The sequence below is a fragment of the Phyllobates terribilis genome, unplaced genomic scaffold (assembly GCF_046119375.1).
Source record: "Phyllobates terribilis strain yellow unplaced genomic scaffold, ASM4611937v1 Scaffold_1__5_contigs__length_1240528914, whole genome shotgun sequence".
NCBI lineage: Eukaryota > Metazoa > Chordata > Amphibia > Anura > Dendrobatidae > Phyllobates > Phyllobates terribilis.
In genome coordinates, this window is record NW_027362761.1 from 1,198,607,325 (window position 1) to 1,198,629,290 (window position 21,966).

Genomic DNA, 21,966 nt, shown 5'->3' on the forward strand with positions numbered 1-21,966 from the left:
CAATATCTGACATGAAATCAGAATAAACCTTTGCTGTTTTAGGTTAATTAGGATTACTATAATTTTTAATATTTGCCAAATGCCAGAATAATGAGAGAGAGAGAATGTTTTAAGGCATTTTTATTACTTACTTCAAAGTCAAAAGTTTACATACACTAAGATTACTATGCTTTTAAACAATTCTGGACTGCCCGTATGATGATGTCGTGTTTGGAAGCTTCTCATCAGTTTTTCGGCAACATCAGAGTTAATTACAGACACACCTGTGGATGTATTTTAATGCACACCTGAAACACACTGCTTCGTTGTGTAGCATCATGGGAAAGTCTAAAGAAATCAGCCAAGATATCAGGAAGAGAATTGTGGACTTGAACAAGTCTGGCTCATCCTTGAGTACAATTTCAAGATACCTGAAGATGCCTCGTTCATCTGTACAAACAATTATACGCAAGTACAAACAAGATGGGAATGTCCAGCCGTCATATCGCTCAGGAAGGAGACAGGTTCTGTGTCCCAGAGATGAACGTGCTTTGGTCCGACATGTGCATATCAACCCAAGGACAAAAGCAAAAGACCTTGTGAAGATGGTCTTTTGGAGTGGCCATCACAAAGCCCTGATCTCAATCCCATTGAAAATTTATGGGCAAAGCTGAAAACGCTGCGAGCAAAGCGACCTACAAACCTGGATCAGTTACAGCAGTTTTGTCAGGAGGAATCGGCCAATTCCAACCAACTATTGTGAGAAGCTTTTGAAGGAAATCCCAAACGTGTCACCCAAGTCATTCAGTGTAAGGGCAATGGGACCAAATACTAAGGAAATGGATGGAAACTTTTGACTTTGCAGTAAGTAATAAAAATGCCTTAAGACATTCTCTCTCTCTCATTATTCTGGCATTTGGCAAATATTAAAAATTATAGTAATCCAAATAGACCTAAAACGGGAAAGGTTTATTCTGATTTCATGTCAGATATTGATAAAAACAACATGCAGATGTGTCTGTTTATACAGTGTATGGAAACTTCTGGTTTCATCTGTAGCACTATACCATAGTACCACTATGCAATGCCTAAAAATAACGCCATCAATCACCCTACCATACTATATACATACTACGACCATACAGCACTATCACCATACCATACTACCATTGGTGGCTCAGTAATTAGCCCTGGGGTCCTGGATTCCCTAAGAAGTTTGTATGTTCTCTTTGCATGGATCCGCCACGCTGCCTTCACTACTGTGCATGACTGCGATCTCACCTTGGTATAAATCTTCCCTCCTGGAGGTCCACAGTCCCGGCCCCCCAGCAGGCGTCTAGGAGGTACCACTCTCCCGCCAGCTCCACTGCGTTCCACATATGATTAGACTTCGTCCTGTGGAAACTGACGCTGTCACCGCACACGGCACCACGGCTGAAGCCAGAAACCTCTCTGCAGCATATTCCAGTTTCCCTGTTTGAAAGAATATTCATTGAACTGAATATATAATACCGCACATTTATTATATGATTATTCATCACACCTGCACATTGTACTGGATGTATAATACCGCACATTTCTTCTATGGTCGCCATACCTGCACATTATACCGGATGTATAATACCGCACATTTCTTCTATGGTCATCATACCTACACATTGTACTGGATGTATAATACCGCACATTTCTTCTATGGTCGCCATACCTGCACATTATACCGGATGTATAATACCGCACACTTATTATATGATCATTCATCACACCTGCACATTGTACTGGATGTATAATACTGCACATTTCTTCTATGGTCGCCATACCTGCACATTGTACTGGATGTATAATACCGCACATTTCTTCTATGGTCGCCATACCTGCACATTGTACTGGATGTATAATACCGCACATTTCTTCTATGGTCGCCATACCTGCACATTGTACTGGATGTATAATACCGCACATTTCTTCTATGTTTGCCATACCTGCACATTATACCGGACGTATAATACCGCACATTTATTGTATGATCATCATACCTGCACACTGTACTGTATGTATAATACCGCACATTTCTTCTATGGTTGCCATACCTGCACATTATACCGGACGTATAATACCGCACATTTCTGCTATGGTCGCCATACCTGCATATTATACCGGATGTATAATACCGCACATTTCTTCTATGGTCGCCATACCTGCATATTATACCGGATGTATAATACCGCACATTTCTTCTATGGTCGCCATACCTGCACATTATACTGGATGTATAATACCGAACATTTCTTCTATGGTCGCCATATCTGCACACTGTACTGTATGTATAATACCGCACATTTCTTCTGTGGTCGCCATACCTTCACATTATACCGCATGTATAATACTACACTTTTCTTCTATGGTCTTTTCTTCTGCTGGCCCTCACTGAAACCTGGATCCAGGACTCTGACACTGTCTCCCCTGCTGCTATTTCTCATGGCGGCTTGCATTTTTCCCATTCCCCGAGACCTGCGAACAGACTTGGTGGTGGAGTCGGCTTACTCCTGTCCCCATAATGCACCTTCCAGGTCATCCCGCCAGTACCATCACTCTCATTCCCTTCTTTTGAGGTACACACCATCAGGCTCTTCCATCCCCTCTCCCTCAGAGTAGCGGTCGTATACCGTCCCCCAGGCTCACCCACCCAGTTCCTTGACCATTTTTCTGCCTGGCTGCCACACTTCATGTCCTCAGATTTACCAACCCTTATCCTGGGAGACTTCAACATCCCCATAAACAGCCCCACCTCCTCATTCGCATCCCAGCTTCTATCTTTAACCACTTCTCTCGGCCTCTCACAGCTTTCAACCTCTGAGACACACAAAGATGGAAACACCCTTGATCTGGTCTTTGTCCGGCTTAGTTCAATCCCCCACCTAAATAACTCCGCTCTTCCCCTCTCTGATCATAACATTCTCTCCTTCACGCTCACAAATCCTCGCCCACCCCAGCACACTCCTACCTATCACACATTCAGAAATCTACAAGCCATTAACCCTCATACACTTACAGACTCCCTTCACTCATCACTGTCCCCAATCTCCACTTCTTCCTGTCCTAATCTGGCTGTAAACCACTACAATGACACTCTCAGAAGCACGCTGGACCAAGTAGCGCCCCTCACCCTCAGAACCTCTAAACGCAGAGTAAAACAGCCCTGGCTCACACCGCAAACCCGATTTCTCCAGCGATGCTCTAGAAGTGCCGAACGGCTATGGAGGAAAACTCGGACACCAGAAAACTTTATCCACTACAAATTTATGTTAAAAACATATAACTCTGCCCTTCACCTCGCCAAACAGACCTACTTCACCACCCTGATCTCCTCACTATCCAACAACCCCAAAAAACTCTTCGATACCTTTCACTCCCTCCTCAGTCCTAAAGCCCAGGCCCCCATCATGGACATTTGTGCTGAAGACTTGGCCTCCTACTTCACAGAGAAAATAGAGAACATCCGTCAGGAAATCAGCTCCCAGCCACAAAGTGCCGTGACTCCCACCCCCCCCGCACATCCCCTCTGGATCCCTCTCCACATTTGACCCAGTCACAGAAGACGAAGTCTCCAGGCTCCTCTCTTCTTCTCATCCCACCACATGCACCACTGACCCCATTCCCTCACATCTACTCCAGTCTCTTTCTTCAGTCGTCACTACTCACCTAACTAAAATCTTCAATCTCTCCCTCTCTTCTGGTATCTTCCCCTCCTCCTTCAAACACTCCATCATCACTCCATTATTAAAAAAGCCCTCTCTTGACCCTTCCTGCACAAACAACTGCAGACCAGTCTCCAATCTTCCCTTCATCTCTAAACTCTTGGAGCGCCTGGTCTACTCCCGCCTTACCAGCTACCTCTCCACTCACTCTCTTCTAGACCCATCACAGTCCGGCTTCCGCCCCCTACATTCTACAGAAACTGCACTCATCAAAGTAACCAATGACCTTCTGACAGCAAAACGTAATGGTGACCACTCTTTTCTCATTCTTCTTGACCTATCTGCAGCCTTTGACACCGTTGACCACCACCTCCTACTCTCTATGCTCCACTCAATCGGCATAAAGGACACTGCTCTCTCCTGGTTCTCCTCCTACCTATCTGACTGCTCTTTCAGTGTATTGTTCGCTGGCTCCACTTCTTCCCCTCTTCCTCTCACTATTGGGGTTCCTCAGGGTTCAGTCCTTGGCCCTCTTCTCTTCTCTCTCTACACAGCCCCAATTGGACAGACAATCAGCAAATTTGGTTTGCAGTATCATCTTTATGCTGATGACACACAACTATACACCTCATCCCCTGACCTTACCCCCACTGTACTACAGAACACCAGTGACTGTCTGGCCGCAGTTTCTAAAATCATGTCCGCTCTCTATTTGAAACTCAACCTCTCAAAAACTGAACTTCTTCTGTTCCCACCGTCTACTCACCTCTCTAAATCTGACATCTCTCTCTCCGTATGTGGCACCACAATAATGCCAAGCCAGCAGGCACGTTGTCAGGGCGTTGTGTTTGACACCAATCTCTCCTTCACCCTCCACATACAATCTCTTGCCCGCTCTTGTCGCTTGCACCTGAAGAACATCTCTAGAATCCGCCCCTTTCTCACCTTGGAAACAACAAAAACCCTCACTGTTGCCCTGATCCACTCCCGCCTTGACTACTGTAACTCTCTCTTAATTGGCCTCCCCCTCACTTGACTTTCCCCCCTCCAGTCCATCCTTAATGCTGCAGCCAGGGTCATCTATCTGGCTAATCATTACTCAGACCCCTCCGCTCTGTGCCAGTCATTGCACTGGCTGCCCATACATTATAGGATCCGATTTAAATTGCTTGTTCTCACCCACAAAGCTCTCCACAGTGCGGCAACCCCTACATCTCTTCCCTCATCTCTGTTTATCGGCCTACCCGTTTTCTACGCTCTGCAAGCGATTTTCGACTAACATCCGCACTAATCCGTACCTCCCACTCCCGGCTTCAAGACTTCTCCCGAGCTGCACCTATTCTTTGGAATGCTCTACCCCAAGAAATTAGGATGAACCTCAATTTACACAGTTTTAGGCGCTCCCTAAAAACACATCTGTTTAGGGTGGCCTATCACGTTCCCTAATCAAAGTCCTTTTATATTCTTATATGCTGTGGGAACACCCCCAATGCATTTCCAGCCTATTGCTGTGAGTCACTGGATATTTAAACCCCCTCCACCCAGAAGGAGGTGCCTGAGCAACACCTTCACTCAGTTTGTCTTTGCAACTGAATTGCCAGGTCCTGTCCTGTATCTTGTCTGTTTCCGCCACTCTGGGGGCTGTATACCCAGACCTGTTATCTCTGACTTCTAGTCTGTTTCCGCCACTCTGGGGGCTGCATACCCAGACCTGTTATCTCTGACTTCTAGTCTGTTTCCGCCACTCTGGGGGCTGTATACCCAGGCCTGTTACCTGTGAGTTCTAGTCTGTTTCCGCCACTCTGGGGGCTGTATACCCATGCTCGTTCTTGTATCTCATTGCAGTAGCAGTTCCTGTCTGAACTGTATCCTAGCGTGTTACCTGTTTTTCTCTATGTCCGTACCTTCCCTTTTCCTGCAGTATCTGAACCTGCACCTAACTCCTACTCGTTGTCTCTGTACTTCTGTTTGTGAGTTTTGTGTCCACTCACTACTTCATAGTAAGTACCTTGTGTGTATCTGGTTCTGCTTGTCCCTTTTCCCTTCTTCCGCATCTTCCTCCTGTGTTCTAGCCATCTTCCTGTGTTTTCCAGTCTGTTCTATGTGAACAGAGCCCTGTCCTCTCTGCCTGCACCTCCAGCCCTGTTCGGCTCTGCTTGCTCACCGCACCAGCGGTTTCTCTCTGCTCTGACTTGCCCACCGCGCCGGCGGCTTCCCTCTGCTCTGCCTTACCCACCGCTCCGGCGGCTTCTCTCTGCTCTGACTTGCCCACCACTCCGGCGGTTTCCCTCTGCTCTGCCTTACCCACCGCTCCGGCGGCTTCTCTCTGCTCTGACTTGCCCACCGCTCCGGCGGCTTCCCTCTGCTCTGCCTTACCCACCGCTCCGGCGGCTTCTCTCTGCTCTGACTTGCCCACCGCTCCGGCGGTTTCCCTCTGCTCTGCCTTACCCATCGCTCCGGCGGCTTCTCTCTGCTCTGACTTGACAACCGCTCCGGCGGCTTCCCTCTGCTCTGCCTTACCCACCGCTCTGGCGGTTCCTCTCTGCTCTGCCTTGTCCACCACTCCGGCGGTTCCGCTCTTCTCTGCCTTGCCCACCGCACCTGCGGTTTTCGCTCCGCTCTGCTTGCTCACCGCACCAGCAGTTCCTCTCTGCCATGCCTTTTCCTCCGCTGCGGCGGTTTCGCTTTACTCTGCTTGACTACCGCATCTGCGGCTCTGAACCTGTCTCCCAGTCTGTACTGGACCCTATCCAGCCTGCGCTCCAACCTGCTAGTACCTCCCTGTCTGCACTCCAGCTGTGCTTGCCAGTGCCCACCTGTCTGCATACCAGCCGTGCTTGCCAGTGCCCACCTGTCTGCATATCAGCCGTGCTTGCCAGTGCCCATCTGTCTGCATACCAGCCGTACTTGCCAGTACCCACCTTTCTGCATACCGGCCGTGCTTACCAGTATCCACCTGTCTGCATACCAGCCGTGCCTGCCAATACCCACCTGCCTGTATGCCAGTCTAACCTGCATTCCCTGGTGTGGGTCAACAACTGTGACCGGGGTCTGACCTGGAGTAGCACCTGGTCCCTCTGCTCGGTTCCTCCTTGGTTCACGGAGTCGACTAAGCCGCCTTGCGACCTTGGTTGGATCGGGTTGATACTTAGTTACGCCCCTCCAGGCACTCCTCGATTCATGGTACAGTGGGATCACTAATCACGCTCACTCCAGTCAGTCCGGGCGTGAGCGTTACACCTGCACATTATATTGGACGTATAATACCTCACATTTCTTCTATGGTCGCCATACCTGCAAATTGTACTGGATGTAGAACACCGCACATTTCTTCTACGGTCGCCATACCTTCACACTGTACTGTATGTATAATACCGCACATTTCTTCTGTGGTCACCATACCTGCACATTATACCGCATGTATAATACAGCACTTTTCTTCTATGGTTGCCATACCTGCACATTATATCGGATGTATAATACTGCACATTTCTTCTATGGTCGTCATACCTGAACATTATACCGGACGTATAATACCGCACATTTCTTCTACGGTCGCCATACCTGCACATTATACCGCATGAATAATACCGTACATTTCTTCTATGGTCGCCATACCTGCACATTTCCATACACAGACCAGCGTACCCGGCGCACACTCCTCTTCTCTTCTCCAGAACATCCTCCGTTCTGTACAGTTTATGAGAATTTCCTAGAAATCCTTCCACGTCATAACCTTGAGAAGAGAGGATCAATCATTGCAGCACATGCAGTATAATCTCATTAGGCCCGGGCGCCATGCTCACCCATCGAAATGAATTGTGACAGTAATTCTGAGTAATGGGGCGAAAAATGATTATCTGTTCACACGAGACGCAGATACTGAAATAAGGACGTAGAAGAGGTGGGGGGGGGGTGTTGTGGAGGGCACCTGGGGTATGGGTGTTGAGGGGCACTGTGAGGGAGAACCTTGGGGGGCATTATGCTGTGTGTGTGTGTGTGTGTGTGTGTGTGTGTAGGGGAGGATATACAGTGGGACATGATGATGTGTGTGGGGAAAAACTACAGTGGAGACATCATACTGTATGTGGTAGAAAGCACTATGGGACATCCTACTGTAGTGTGTGGGAGATTGTATTGTAGAGACATGATGGAGGAACGTAGTGAGGGGACATCATACTGTGTGTGTGGGAATGTACTGTGTGGACATCATACTGTGTGTGGTGGAATGTACTGTGGGGACATCATACTGTATGTGGGGAGACTGTACTGTGGGGGCATCATAGTGTGTTGGGGTATGTACTGTGGGGGATATCATACTGTGTGTTGGGGTATGTACTGTGGGGACATCATACTGTGTGTGGTGGAATGTACTGTGGGGACATACTGTGTGTGGAGGAACCTACTGTGGGGGTATCATACTGTGTGTTGGGGTATGTACTCTGGGGACATCATACTGTGTGTGGGGAATGTACTGTGGGGACATCATACTGTGAGTGGAGGAACCTACTGTGGAGACATCATACTGTGTGTGGAGGAATGTACTGTGAGGACATCATACTGAATGTGTGGAGAATGTACCATGGGAAAATCATACTGTGTGTGGGGAGGATCTACTATGGGGACATCATACTGTGTGTGGGGAGAATGTACTATGGGAAAATCATACTGTGTGTGGGAGAATATACTGTGGGGACACCTTACTGTGTGTGGGGGAGTGTACTGCAGAGACATCACACTGTATGTGGGGGAATTTATTATAGGGGCATCCTACTGTGTGAGGGAATGTACTGTGGGGACATCACACTGTTTGTGGAGGGAATATACAGTGTTGGGACATCATACTGTGTGTGCGGTAATGTAATATTGGGACATCATACTGTGTGTGGGGGAATGTACTGTGGAGACATTATACTTTGTGTAGGGGAATGTACTGTAGAGACATCACACTGTATGTGGGGGAATTTATTATAGGGACATCCTACTGTGTGAGGGAATGTACTGTGGGGACATCATACTGTTTGTGGAGGGAATATACTGTGGGGACATCATACTGTGCGTGGAGGGAATGTACTGTGGAGACATTATACTTTGTGCAGGGGAATGTACTGTAGAGACATCACACTGTATGTGGGGGAATTTATTATAGGGACATCCTACTGTGTGAGGGAATGTACTGTGGGGACATCATACTGTTTGTGGAGGGAATATACTGTGGGGACATCATACTGTGTGTGGGGGGAATGTACTGTGAGGACATCATACTGTGTGCAGGGGAATGTACTGTAGAGACATCATACTACAGTATGAAGATTACACCCGGTCGCCGTGCTCACCCATCGAAATGAATTGTGACAGTAATTCTGAGTAATGGGGCGAAAAATGATTATCTGTTCACACGAGACGCAGATACTGAAATAAGGACGTAGAAGAGGTTTTCAGACTTAATTCATTTAGTTTTTAAAATATTTGTTAAAATACACAAGGCCTCAGTTATCAAAAATGTTCAGCTGCCATGGCACCCATAGCAACCAATCAGAGCACAGCTTTCATTCCTTGCACTGTCCTGGAAATATGAAAGCTGCGCTCTGATTGGTTGCTTTGGGGGACAAAGATAGTTTTACTGTTAAGTAGGTTGGATAAATGAGGCCTTACCACTTGCCGTGACATCCTGCCAGGAATCAGCCTGGTGCACAGAGGGGTAACTTAAAGCTCCTAGGCCTCAAAGCAAAATTTGTAAAATATGTAACAGGCGTCCCACTGTCTCAGGAGGTCAGCTGTTTGTCCCATTTTCCGCTCTGTCTGGATCCTCAGGACATAGATACCGCTGAGTACATGAAGGAGCAGAAGGCCGTCTGTGCCACCTGCGCTGTCTGAGGCTCGGCACAGCAGGCTGGATGACATCACTGGAATGACCGCAGCAGACCTGCACATCTCCTCCGCTCCTCACACAGGACTAGATGAATATTGCTTTATTAGCCAATACAAAATTCTGAGTGGGTGTGGAGGGGCACCTTAGGACATCACAATGTGGGGACAACAAACTGTGGGGTGGGGCATCAAACTGTGGAGTGAGGCAACATAAAGTGGGGGGGGGGTGTTGTGGAGGGCACCTGGGGTATGGGTGTTGAGGGGCACTGTGAGGGAGAACCTTGGGGGGCATTATGCTGTGTGTGTGTGTGTGTAGGGGAGGATATACAGTGGGACATGATGATGTGTGTGGGGAAAAACTACAGTGGAGACATCATACTGTATGTTACAACTCTCCTGTTAGGTTTTTTTTAGTTTGCTGGTCACATGACCATTTTGCCTATTTAATCCGGCTCCGCCCTCCTGGCTTTGCTGGACTTCATTTGTATTTACTACTGTTGAGCTAGCCTGTTGCTCTGTTGCCGTTCTCTGTTAGTTTTGCTAGGTCTTCTGACCCCTATACCTTTTTGTTGTGTGTTTGTCTTTGACTGCTACTATTTCTGCTAGGAGGTGTCCAACTTTTCCCAGTCCCTAGATCTTGTAGGGATCCCTCCCTCACATCTATAGGTCTGCGTTCAGACTAGCCGAGGACTTTAGCGGGTCTGATCGCAGGATCAGGTTCCCCGTTACATCGTAGGGATCTAGTTTAGTTCTATTGTAGGGACAGATCTCCTGCCTTTCCTTAGTCTCTGTAGCAGATCATAACACTGTATGTGGTAGAAAGCACTATGGGACATCATACTGTAGTGTGTGGGAGATTGTATTGTAGAGACATGATACTGTGTGTGGAGGACCGTAGTGAGGGGCCATCATACTGAGTGTGGGGGAATGTACTGTGGAGACATCATACTGTGTGTGAGGGAATGTACAATGGGGACATCATACTATGTGTGGGGGAATGTACTATGGAGACATCATACTGTGTGTGGAGGGAATGTACTATGGGGACATCATACTGTGTGTGGGGGAATGTACTGTGGGGCCATCATACTGTGTGTGAGGGAATGTACAATGGGGACATCATACTGTGTGTGGGGGAATGTACTATGGGGACATCATACTGTGTGTGGGGGAATGTACTGTGGGGACATCATACTGTGTGTGAGGGAATGTACAATGGGGACATCATACTGTCTGTGGGGGAATGTACTATGGGGCCATCATACTGTGTGTGGGGGAATGTACTGTGGGGACATCATACTGTGTGTGGGGGAATGTACTATGGGGACATCATACTGTGTGTGGGGGAATGTACTATGGGGACATCATACTGTGTGTGGGGGAATGTACTGTGGAGACATCATACTGTGTGTGGAGGAATGTACTATGGGGACATTATACTGTGTGTGGGGGAATGTACTGTGAGGACATCATACTGTGTGTGGGGGAATGTACTGTGAGGACATCATACTGTGTGTGGGGGAATGTACTGTAGGGACATTATACTATGTGTGGAGGACCGTAGTGAGGGGCCATCATACTGAGTGTGGGGGAATGTACAATGGGGACATCATACTGTGTGTGGGGGAATGTACTGTGGGGCCATCATACTGTGTGTGAGGGAATGTACAATGGGGACATCATACTGTGTGTGGGGGAATGTACTGTGGGGACATTATACTGTGTGTGGGGGAATGTACTATGGGGACATCATACTGTGAGGGGAGAAAGTACTGTGGAGACATCATACTGTGTGTGGGAGATTGTATTGTAGAGACATGATACTGTGTGTGGAGGACCGTAGTGAGGGGCCATCATACTGTGTGTGGGGGAATGTACTGTGGGGCCATCATACTGTGTGTGAGGGAATGTACAATGGGGACATCATACTGTGTGTGGGGGAATGTACTATGGGGACATCATACTGTGTGTGGGGGAATGTACTGTGGGGCCATCATACTGTGTGTAAGGGAATGTACAATGGGGACATCATACTGTGTGTGGGGGAATGTACTATGGGGACATCATACTGTGTGTGGGGGAATGTACTGTGGGGCCATCATACTGTGTGTGAGGGAATGTACTATGGGGACATCATACTGTGTGTGGGGGAATGTACTATGGGGACATCATACTGTGTGTGGGGGAATGTACTGTGGAGACATCATACTGTGTGTGGGGGAATGTACTATGGGGACATCATACTGTGTGTGGGGGAATGTACTGTGGAGACATCATACTGTGTGTGGAGGAATGTACTATGGGGACATTATACTGTGTGTGGGGGAATGTACTGTGAGGACATCATACTGTGTGTGGGGGAATGTACTGTAGGGACATTATACTATGTGTGGAGGACCGTAGTGAGGGGCCATCATACTGAGTGTGGGGGAATGTACAATGGGGACATCATACTGTGTGTGGGGGAATGTACTGTGGGGCCATCATACTGTGTGTGAGGGAATGTACAATGGGGACATCATACTGTGTGTGGGGGAATGTACTGTGGGGACATTATACTGTGTGTGGGGGAATGTACTATGGGGACATCATACTGTGAGGGGAGAAAGTACTGTGGAGACATCATACTGTGTGTGGGAGATTGTATTGTAGAGACTTGATACTGTGTGTGGAGGACCGTAGTGAGGGGCCATCATACTGTGTGTGGGGGAATGTACTGTGGGGCCATCATACTGTGTGTGAGGGAATGTACAATGGGGACATCATACTGTGTGTGGGGGAATGTACTATGGGGACATCATACTGTGTGTGGGGGAATGTACTGTGGGGCCATCATACTGTGTGTGAGGGAATGTACAATGGGGACATCATACTGTGTGTGGGGGAATGTACTATGGGGACATCATACTGTGTGTGGGGGAATGTACTGTGGGGCCATCATACTGTGTGTGAGGGAATGTACTATGGGGACATCATACTGTGTGTGGGGGAATGTACTATGGGGACATCATACTGTGTGTGGGGGAATGTACTGTGGAGACATCATACTGTGTGTGGGGGAATGTACTATGGGGACATCATACTGTGTGTGGGGGAATGTACTATGGGGACATCATACTGTGTGTGGGGGAATGTACTGTGGAGACATCATACTGTGTGTGGGGGAATGTACTGTGGAGACATCATACTGTGTGTGGGGGAATGTACTATGGGGACATCATACTGTGTGTGGGGGAATGTACTATGGGGACATCATACTGTGTGTGGGGGAATGTACTGTGGAGACATCATACTGTGTGTGGGGGAATGTACTGTGGAGACATCATACTGTGTGTGGGGGAATGTACTGTGGAGACATCATACTGTGTGTGGAGGAATGTACTATGGGGACATTATACTGTGTGTGGGGGAATGTACTGTGAGGACATCATACTGTGTGTGGGGGAATGTACTGTGGGGCCATCATACTGTGTGTGAGGGAATGTACAATGTACTGTGTGTGAGGGAATGTACAATGGAGACATCATACTGTGTGTGGGGGAATGTACTGTGGGGACATTATACTGTGTGTGGGGGAATGTACTATGGGGACATCATACTGTGAGGGGAGAAAGTACCGTGGAGACATCATACTGTGTGTGGGGGAATGTACTGTAGAGACATGATACTGTGTGTGGGGGAATGTACTGTGGGGACATTATACTGTGTGTGGGGGAATGTACTATGGGGACATCATACTGTGAGGGGAGAAAGTACCGTGGAGACATCATACTGTGTGTGGGGGAATGTACTGTAGAGACATGATACTGTGTGTGGAGGACCGTAGTGAGGGGCCATCATACTGTGTGTGGGGGAATGTACTGTGGGGCCATCATACTGTGTGTGGGGGAATGTACTGTGGAGACATCATACTGTGTGTGGGGAATGTACTGTGGGGACATTATACTGTGTGTGGGGGAATGTACTGTGAGGACATCATACTCTGTGTGGGGGAATGTACTGTGGGGACATTATACTGTGTGTGGAGGAATGTACTGTGGGGACATCATACTGTGAGTGGAGGAACCTACTGTGGAGACATCATACTGTGTGTGGAGGAATGTACTGTGAGGACATCACACTGAATGTGTGGAGAATGTACTATGGGAAAATCATACTGTGTGTGGGAGAATATACTGTGGGGACACCTTACTGTGTGTGGGGGAATGTACTGCAGAGACATCACACTCTATGTGGGGGAATTTATTATAGGGGCATCCTACTGTGTGAGGGAATGTACTGTGGGGACATCATACTGTTTGTGGAGGGACTATACAGTGTTGGGACATCATACTGTGTGTGGGGTAATGTAATGTTGGGACATCATACTGTGTGTGGGGGGTGGGGGGAATGTACTGTGGAGACATTATACTTTGTGCAGGGGAATGTACTGTAGAGACATCATACTATGTGTGGGGGAATGTACTGTAGAGACATCATACTGTGTGTGGGGGAATGTACTGTGGGGACATCATACTGTGTGGGGGGGGGGATGTATTGTGGGGACATCATACTGTGTGTGGGGAAATGTACTGTGGAGACATCATACTGTGGGGGGGGGGGAATGTACTGTGGGGACATCATACTGTGTGTGGGGGGGAATGTACTGTGGAGACATCATACTGTGTGTGGAGGAATGTACTATGGGGACATCATACTGTGTGTGGGGGAATGTAACATGGGGTCATGCTACTGTGTGTGGGGGAATATTCTGTCAGGACATCATACTGTGTGTGGGGAGAATGTACAGTAGGACTTCATAGTTTGTTGGGGTATGTACTGTGGAGGACTTCATACTGTGTGTGGGGGAATGTACTGTGGAGACATACTGTGTGTGGGGGAATGTACTGTGTGGACATCATACTGTGTGTGGTGGAATGTACTGTGCGGACATCATACTGTATGTGGGGAGACTGTACTGTGGGGACATCATAGTGTGTTGGGGTATGTACTGTGGGGGACATCATACTGTGTGTTGGGGTATGTACTGTGGGGACATCATACTGTGTGTGGTGGAATGTACTGTGGGGACATACTGTGTGTGGAGGAACCTACTGTGGGGGTATCATACTGTGTGTTGGGGTATGTACTCTGGGGACATCATACTGTGTGTGGGGAATGTACTGTGGGGACATACTGTGAGTGGAGGAACCTACTGTGAGGACATCATACTGAATGTGTGGAGAATGTACCATGGGAAAATCATACTGTGTGTGGGGAGGATCTACTATGGGGACATCATACTGTGTGTGGGGAGAATGTACTATGGGAAAATCATACTGTGTGTGGGAGAATATACTGTGGGGACACCTTACTGTGTGTGGGGGAGTGTACTGCAGAGACATCACACTGTATGTGGGGGAATTTATTATAGGGGCATCCTACTGTGTGAGGGAATGTACTGTGGGGACATCATACTGTTTGTGGAGGGAATATACAGTGTTGGGACATCATACTGTGTGTGGGGGAATGTAATGTTGGGACATCATACTGTGTGTGGGGGGTGGGGGGAATGTACTGTGGAGACATTATACTTTGTGTAGGGGAATGTACTGTAGAGACATCACACTGTATGTGGGGGAATTTATTATAGGGACATCCTACTGTGTGAGGGAATGTACTGTGGGGACATCATACTGTTTGTGGAGGGAATGTACTGTGGAGACATTATACTTTGTGCAGGGGAATGTACTGTAGAGACATCATACTATGTGTGGGGGAATGTACTGTGAGGACATCATACTGTGTGTGGGGGAATGTACTGTCGGGACATCATACTGTGTGTGGGGGAATGTACTGTGGGGACATCATACTATGTGTGGGGGAATGTACTGTAGAGACATCATACTATGTGTGGGGGAATGTACTGTAGAGACATCATACTATGTGTGGAGGGAATGTACTGTAGAGACATCATACTATGTGTGGGGGAATGTACTGTGGAGACATACTGTGTGAGGGGGAATGTACTGTGAGAACATCATACTGTGTGTGGGGGAATGTACTGTGGGGACATCATACTGTGTGTGGGGGAATTTATTATAGGGAAATCCTACTGTGTGTGGGGAATGTACTGTGAGGACATCATACTGTGTGGGGGATGTACTGTGGGGACATTATACTGTGTGAAGGAATGTACTGTGGAGACATCATACTGTGTGTGGGGAAATGTACTGTGAGAACATCATACTGTGTGTGGGGGAATGTACTGTAGAGACATCACACTGTATGTGGGGGAATTTATTATAGGGACATCCTACTGTGTGAAGGAATGTACTGTGGAGACATCATACTGTATGCTGGGGAATGTACTGTGAGAACATCATACTGTGTGTGGGGAATGTACTGCGAGAACATCATACTGTGTGTGGGGGAATGTACTGTGGAGACACTATACTGTGTGTGGGGGAATGTACTGTGAGAACATCATACTGTGTGTGGGGGAATGTACTGTGGGGACATAATACTGTGTGTGGGGGAATGTACTGTGAGAACATCATACTGTGTGTGGGGGAATGTACTGTGAGAACATCATACTGTGTGTGGGGAATGTACTGTGAGAACATCATACTGTGTGTGTGTGAATGTACTGTGGAGACACTATACTGTGTGTGGGGGAATGTACTGTGAGAACATCATACTGTGTGTGGGGGAATGTACTGTGGGGACATAATACTGTGTGTGGGGGAATGTACTGTGGGGCCATCATACTGTGTGTAAGGGAATGTACAATGGGGACATCATACTGTGTGTGGGGGAATGTACTATGGGGACATCATACTGTGTGTGGGGGAATGTACTGTGGGGCCATCATACTGTGTGTGAGGGAATGTACTATGGGGACATCATACTGTGTGTGGGGGAATGTACTGTGGAGACATCATACTGTGTGTGGGGGAATGTACTATGGGGACATCATACTGTGTGTGGGGGAATGTACTGTGGAGACATCATACTGTGTGTGGAGGAATGTACTATGGGGACATTATACTGTGTGTGGGGGAATGTACTGTGAGGACATCATACTGTGTGTGGGGGAATGTACTGTAGGGACATTATACTATGTGTGGAGGACCGTAGTGAGGGGCCATCATACTGAGTGTGGGGGAATGTACAATGGGGACATCATACTGTGTGTGGGGGAATGTACTGTGGGGCCATCATACTGTGTGTGAGGGAATGTACAATGGGGACATCATACTGTGTGTGGGGGAATGTACTGTGGGGACATTATACTGTGTGTGGGGGAATGTACTATGGGGACATCATACTGTGAGGGGAGAAAGTACTGTGGAGACATCATACTGTGTGTGGGAGATTGTATTGTAGAGACTTGATACTGTGTGTGGAGGACCGTAGTGAGGGGCCATCATACTGTGTGTGGGGGAATGTACTGTGGGGCCATCATACTGTGTGTGAGGGAATGTACAATGGGGACATCATACTGTGTGTGGGGGAATGTACTATGGGGACATCATACTGTGTGTGGGGGAATGTACTGTGGGGCCATCATACTGTGTGTGAGGGAATGTACAATGGGGACATCATACTGTGTGTGGGGGAATGTACTATGGGGACATCATACTGTGTGTGGGGGAATGTACTGTGGGGCCATCATACTGTGTGTGAGGGAATGTACTATGGGGACATCATACTGTGTGTGGGGGAATGTACTATGGGGACATCATACTGTGTGTGGGGGAATGTACTGTGGAGACATCATACTGTGTGTGGGGGAATGTACTATGGGGACATCATACTGTGTGTGGGGGAATGTACTATGGGGACATCATACTGTGTGTGGGGGAATGTACTGTGGAGACATCATACTGTGTGTGGGGGAATGTACTGTGGAGACATCATACTGTGTGTGGGGGAATGTACTATGGGGACATCATACTGCGTGTGGGGGAATGTACTATGGGGACATCATACTGTGTGTGGGGGAATGTACTGTGGAGACATCATACTGTGTGTGGGGGAATGTACTGTGGAGACATCATACTGTGTGTGGGGGAATGTACTGTGGAGACATCATACTGTGTGTGGAGGAATGTACTATGGGGACATTATACTGTGTGTGGGGGAATGTACTGTGAGGACATCATACTGTGTGTGGGGGAATGTACTGTGGGGCCATCATACTGTGTGTGAGGGAATGTACAATGTACTGTGTGTGAGGGAATGTACAATGGAGACATCATACTGTGTGTGGGGGAATGTACTGTGGGGACATTATACTGTGTGTGGGGGAATGTACTATGGGGACATCATACTGTGAGGGGAGAAAGTACCGTGGAGACATCATACTGTGTGTGGGGGAATGTACTGTAGAGACATGATACTGTGTGTGGGGGAATGTACTGTGGGGACATTATACTGTGTGTGGGGGAATGTACTATGGGGACATCATACTGTGAGGGGAGAAAGTACCGTGGAGACATCATACTGTGTGTGGGGGAATGTACTGTAGAGACATGATACTGTGTGTGGAGGACCGTAGTGAGGGGCCATCATACTGTGTGTGGGGGAATGTACTGTGGGGCCATCATACTGTGTGTGGGGGAATGTACTGTGGAGACATCATACTGTGTGTGGGGAATGTACTGTGGGGACATTATACTGTGTGTGGGGGAATGTACTGTGAGGACATCATACTCTGTGTGGGGGAATGTACTGTGGGGACATTATACTGTGTGTGGAGGAATGTACTGTGGGGACATCATACTGTGAGTGGAGGAACCTACTGTGGAGACATCATACTGTGTGTGGAGGAATGTACTGTGAGGACATCACACTGAATGTGTGGAGAATGTACTATGGGAAAATCATACTGTGTGTGGGAGAATATACTGTGGGGACACCTTACTGTGTGTGGGGGAATGTACTGCAGAGACATCACACTCTATGTGGGGGAATTTATTATAGGGGCATCCTACTGTGTGAGGGAATGTACTGTGGGGACATCATACTGTTTGTGGAGGGAATATACAGTGTTGGGACATCATACTGTGTGTGGGGTAATGTAATGTTGGGACATCATACTGTGTGTGGGGGGTGGGGGGAATGTACTGTGGAGACATTATACTTTGTGCAGGGGAATGTACTGTAGAGACATCATACTATGTGTGGGGGAATGTACTGTAGAGACATCATACTGTGTGTGGGGGAATGTACTGTGGGGACATCATACTGTGTGGGGGGGGGGATGTATTGTGGGGACATCATACTGTGTGTGGGGAAATGTACTGTGGAGACATCATACTGTGGGGGGGGGGAATGTACTGTGGGGACATCATACTGTGTGTGGGGGGGAATGTACTGTGGAGACATCATACTGTGTGTGGAGGAATGTACTATGGGGACATCATACTGTGTGTGGGGGAATGTAACATGGGGTCATGCTACTGTGTGTGGGGGAATATTCTGTCAGGACATCATACTGTGTGTGGGGAGAATGTACAGTAGGACTTCATAGTTTGTTGGGGTATGTACTGTGGAGGACTTCATACTGTGTGTGGGGGAATGTACTGTGGAGACATCATACTGTGTGTGGGGGAATGTACTGTGTGGACATCATACTGTGTGTGGTGGAATGTACTGTGGGGACATCATACTGTATGTGGGGAGACTGTACTGTGGGGACATCATAGTGTGTTGGGGTATGTACTGTGGGGGACATCATACTGTGTGTTGGGGTATGTACTGTGGGGACATCATACTGTGTGTGGTGGAATGTACTGTGGGGACATACTGTGTGTGGAGGAACCTACTGTGGGGGTATCATACTGTGTGTTGGGGTATGTACTCTGGGGACATCATACTGTGTGTGGGGAATGTACTGTGGGGACATACTGTGAGTGGAGGAACCTACTGTGAGGACATCATACTGAATGTGTGGAGAATGTACCATGGGAAAATCATACTGTGTGTGGGGAGGATCTACTATGGGGACATCATACTGTGTGTGGGGAGAATGTACTATGGGAAAATCATACTGTGTGTGGGAGAATATACTGTGGGGACACCTTACTGTGTGTGGGGGAGTGTACTGCAGAGACATCACACTGTATGTGGGGGAATTTATTATAGGGGCATCCTACTGTGTGAGGGAATGTACTGTGGGGACATCACACTGTTTGTGGAGGGAATATACAGTGTTGGGACATCATACTGTGTGTGGGGGAATGTAATGTTGGGACATCATACTGTGTGTGGGGGGTGGGGGGAATGTACTGTGGAGACATTATACTTTGTGTAGGGGAATGTACTGTAGAGACATCACACTGTATGTGGGGGAATTTATTATAGGGACATCCTACTGTGTGAGGGAATGTACTGTGGGGACATCATACTGTTTGTGGAGGGAATATACTGTGGGGACATCATACTGTGTGTGGGGAAATGTAATGTTGGGACATCATACTGTGTGTGGGGGGTGGGGGGAATGTACTGTGGAGACATTATACTTTGTGTAGGGGAATGTACTGTAGAGACATCACACTGTATGTGGGGGAATTTATTATAGGGACATCCTACTGTGTGAGGGAATGTACTGTGGGGACATCATACTGTTTGTGGAGGGAATGTACTGTGGAGACATTATACTTTGTGCAGGGGAATGTACTGTAGAGACATCATACTATGTGTGGGGGAATGTACTGTGAGGACATCATACTGTGTGTGGGGGAATGTACTGTCGGGACATCATACTGTGTGTGGGGGAATGTACTGTGGGGACATCATACTATGTGTGGGGGAATGTACTGTAGAGACATCATACTATGTGTGGGGGAATGTACTGTAGAGACATCATACTATGTGTGGAGGGAATGTACTGTAGAGACATCATACTATGTGTGGGGGAATGTACTGTGGAGACATACTGTGTGTGGGGAATGTACTGTGGAGACATCATACTGTGTGTGTGGGAATTTATTATATGGACATCCTACTGTGTGTGGGGAATGTACTGTGGGGACATCATACTGTGTGTGGGGGAATGTACTGTGGGGACATAATACTGTGTGTGGGGGAATGTACTGTGAGAACATCATACTGTGTGTGGGGGAATGTACTGTGAGAACATCATACTGTGTGTGGGGAATGTACTGTGAGAACATCATACTGTGTGTGTGTATGAATGTACTGTGGAGACACTATACTGTGTGTGGGGGAATGTACTGTGGGGACATCATACTGTGTGTGGGGGAATGTACTGTGAGAACATCATACTGTGTGTGTGTGTGAATGTACTGTGGAGACACTATACTGTGTGTGGGGGAATGTACTGTGAGAACATCATACTGTGTGTGGGGGAATGTACTGTGGGGACATAATACTGTGTGTGGGGGAATGTACTGTGAGAACATCATACTGTGTGTGGGGGAATGTACTGTGGGGACATCATACTGTGAGGGGAGAAAGTACCGTGGAGACATCATACTGTGTGTGGGGGAATGTACTGTAGAGACATGATACTGTGTGTGGGGGAATGTACTGTGGGGACATTATACTGTGTGTGGGGGAATGTACTATGGGGACATCATACTGTGAGGGGAGAAAGTACCGTGGAGACATCATACTGTGTGTGGGGGAATGTACTGTAGAGACATGATACTGTGTGTGGAGGACCGTAGTGAGGGGCCATCATACTGTGTGTGGGGGAATGTACTGTGGGGCCATCATACTGTGTGTGGGGGAATGTACTGTGGAGACATCATACTGTGTGTGGGGAATGTACTGTGGGGACATTATACTGTGTGTGGGGGAATGTACTGTGAGGACATCATACTCTGTGTGGGGGAATGTACTGTGGGGACATTATACTGTGTGTGGAGGAATGTACTGTGGGGACATCATACTGTGAGTGGAGGAACCTACTGTGGAGACATCATACTGTGTGTGGAGGAATGTACTGTGAGGACATCACACTGAATGTGTGGAGAATGTACTATGGGAAAATCATACTGTGTGTGGGAGAATATACTGTGGGGACACCTTACTGTGTGTGGGGGAATGTACTGCAGAGACATCACACTCTATGTGGGGGAATTTATTATAGGGGCATCCTACTGTGTGAGGGAATGTACTGTGGGGACATCATACTGTTTGTGGAGGGAATATACAGTGTTGGGACATCATACTGTGTGTGGGGTAATGTAATGTTGGGACATCATACTGTGTGTGGGGGGTGGGGGGAATGTACTGTGGAGACATTATACTTTGTGCAGGGGAATGTACTGTAGAGACATCATACTATGTGTGGGGGAATGTACTGTAGAGACATCATACTGTGTGTGGGGGAATGTACTGTGGGGACATCATACTGTGTGGGGGGGGGATGTATTGTGGGGACATCATACTGTGTGTGGGGAAATGT

The 21,966-nt window shown here is 47.8% G+C and overlaps 1 protein-coding gene across 1 annotated transcript in view; it reads right to left on the reverse strand.

Moving 5' to 3' along the window:
- Window positions 1-21,966, reverse strand: part of LOC141173246 (lim and transglutaminase domain protein ltd-1-like) — a 33,693-nt gene that overhangs the window by 1,001 nt on the left and 10,726 nt on the right. The window contains exons 3-4 of the mRNA XM_073657868.1: window positions 7,293-7,410; window positions 1,261-1,452 (exon numbers count right to left, since the gene is read on the reverse strand). Coding sequence (XP_073513969.1) covers window positions 1,261-1,452; window positions 7,293-7,410 — 310 coding nt within the window. The remainder of the gene's footprint in view (window positions 1-1,260; window positions 1,453-7,292; window positions 7,411-21,966) is intronic.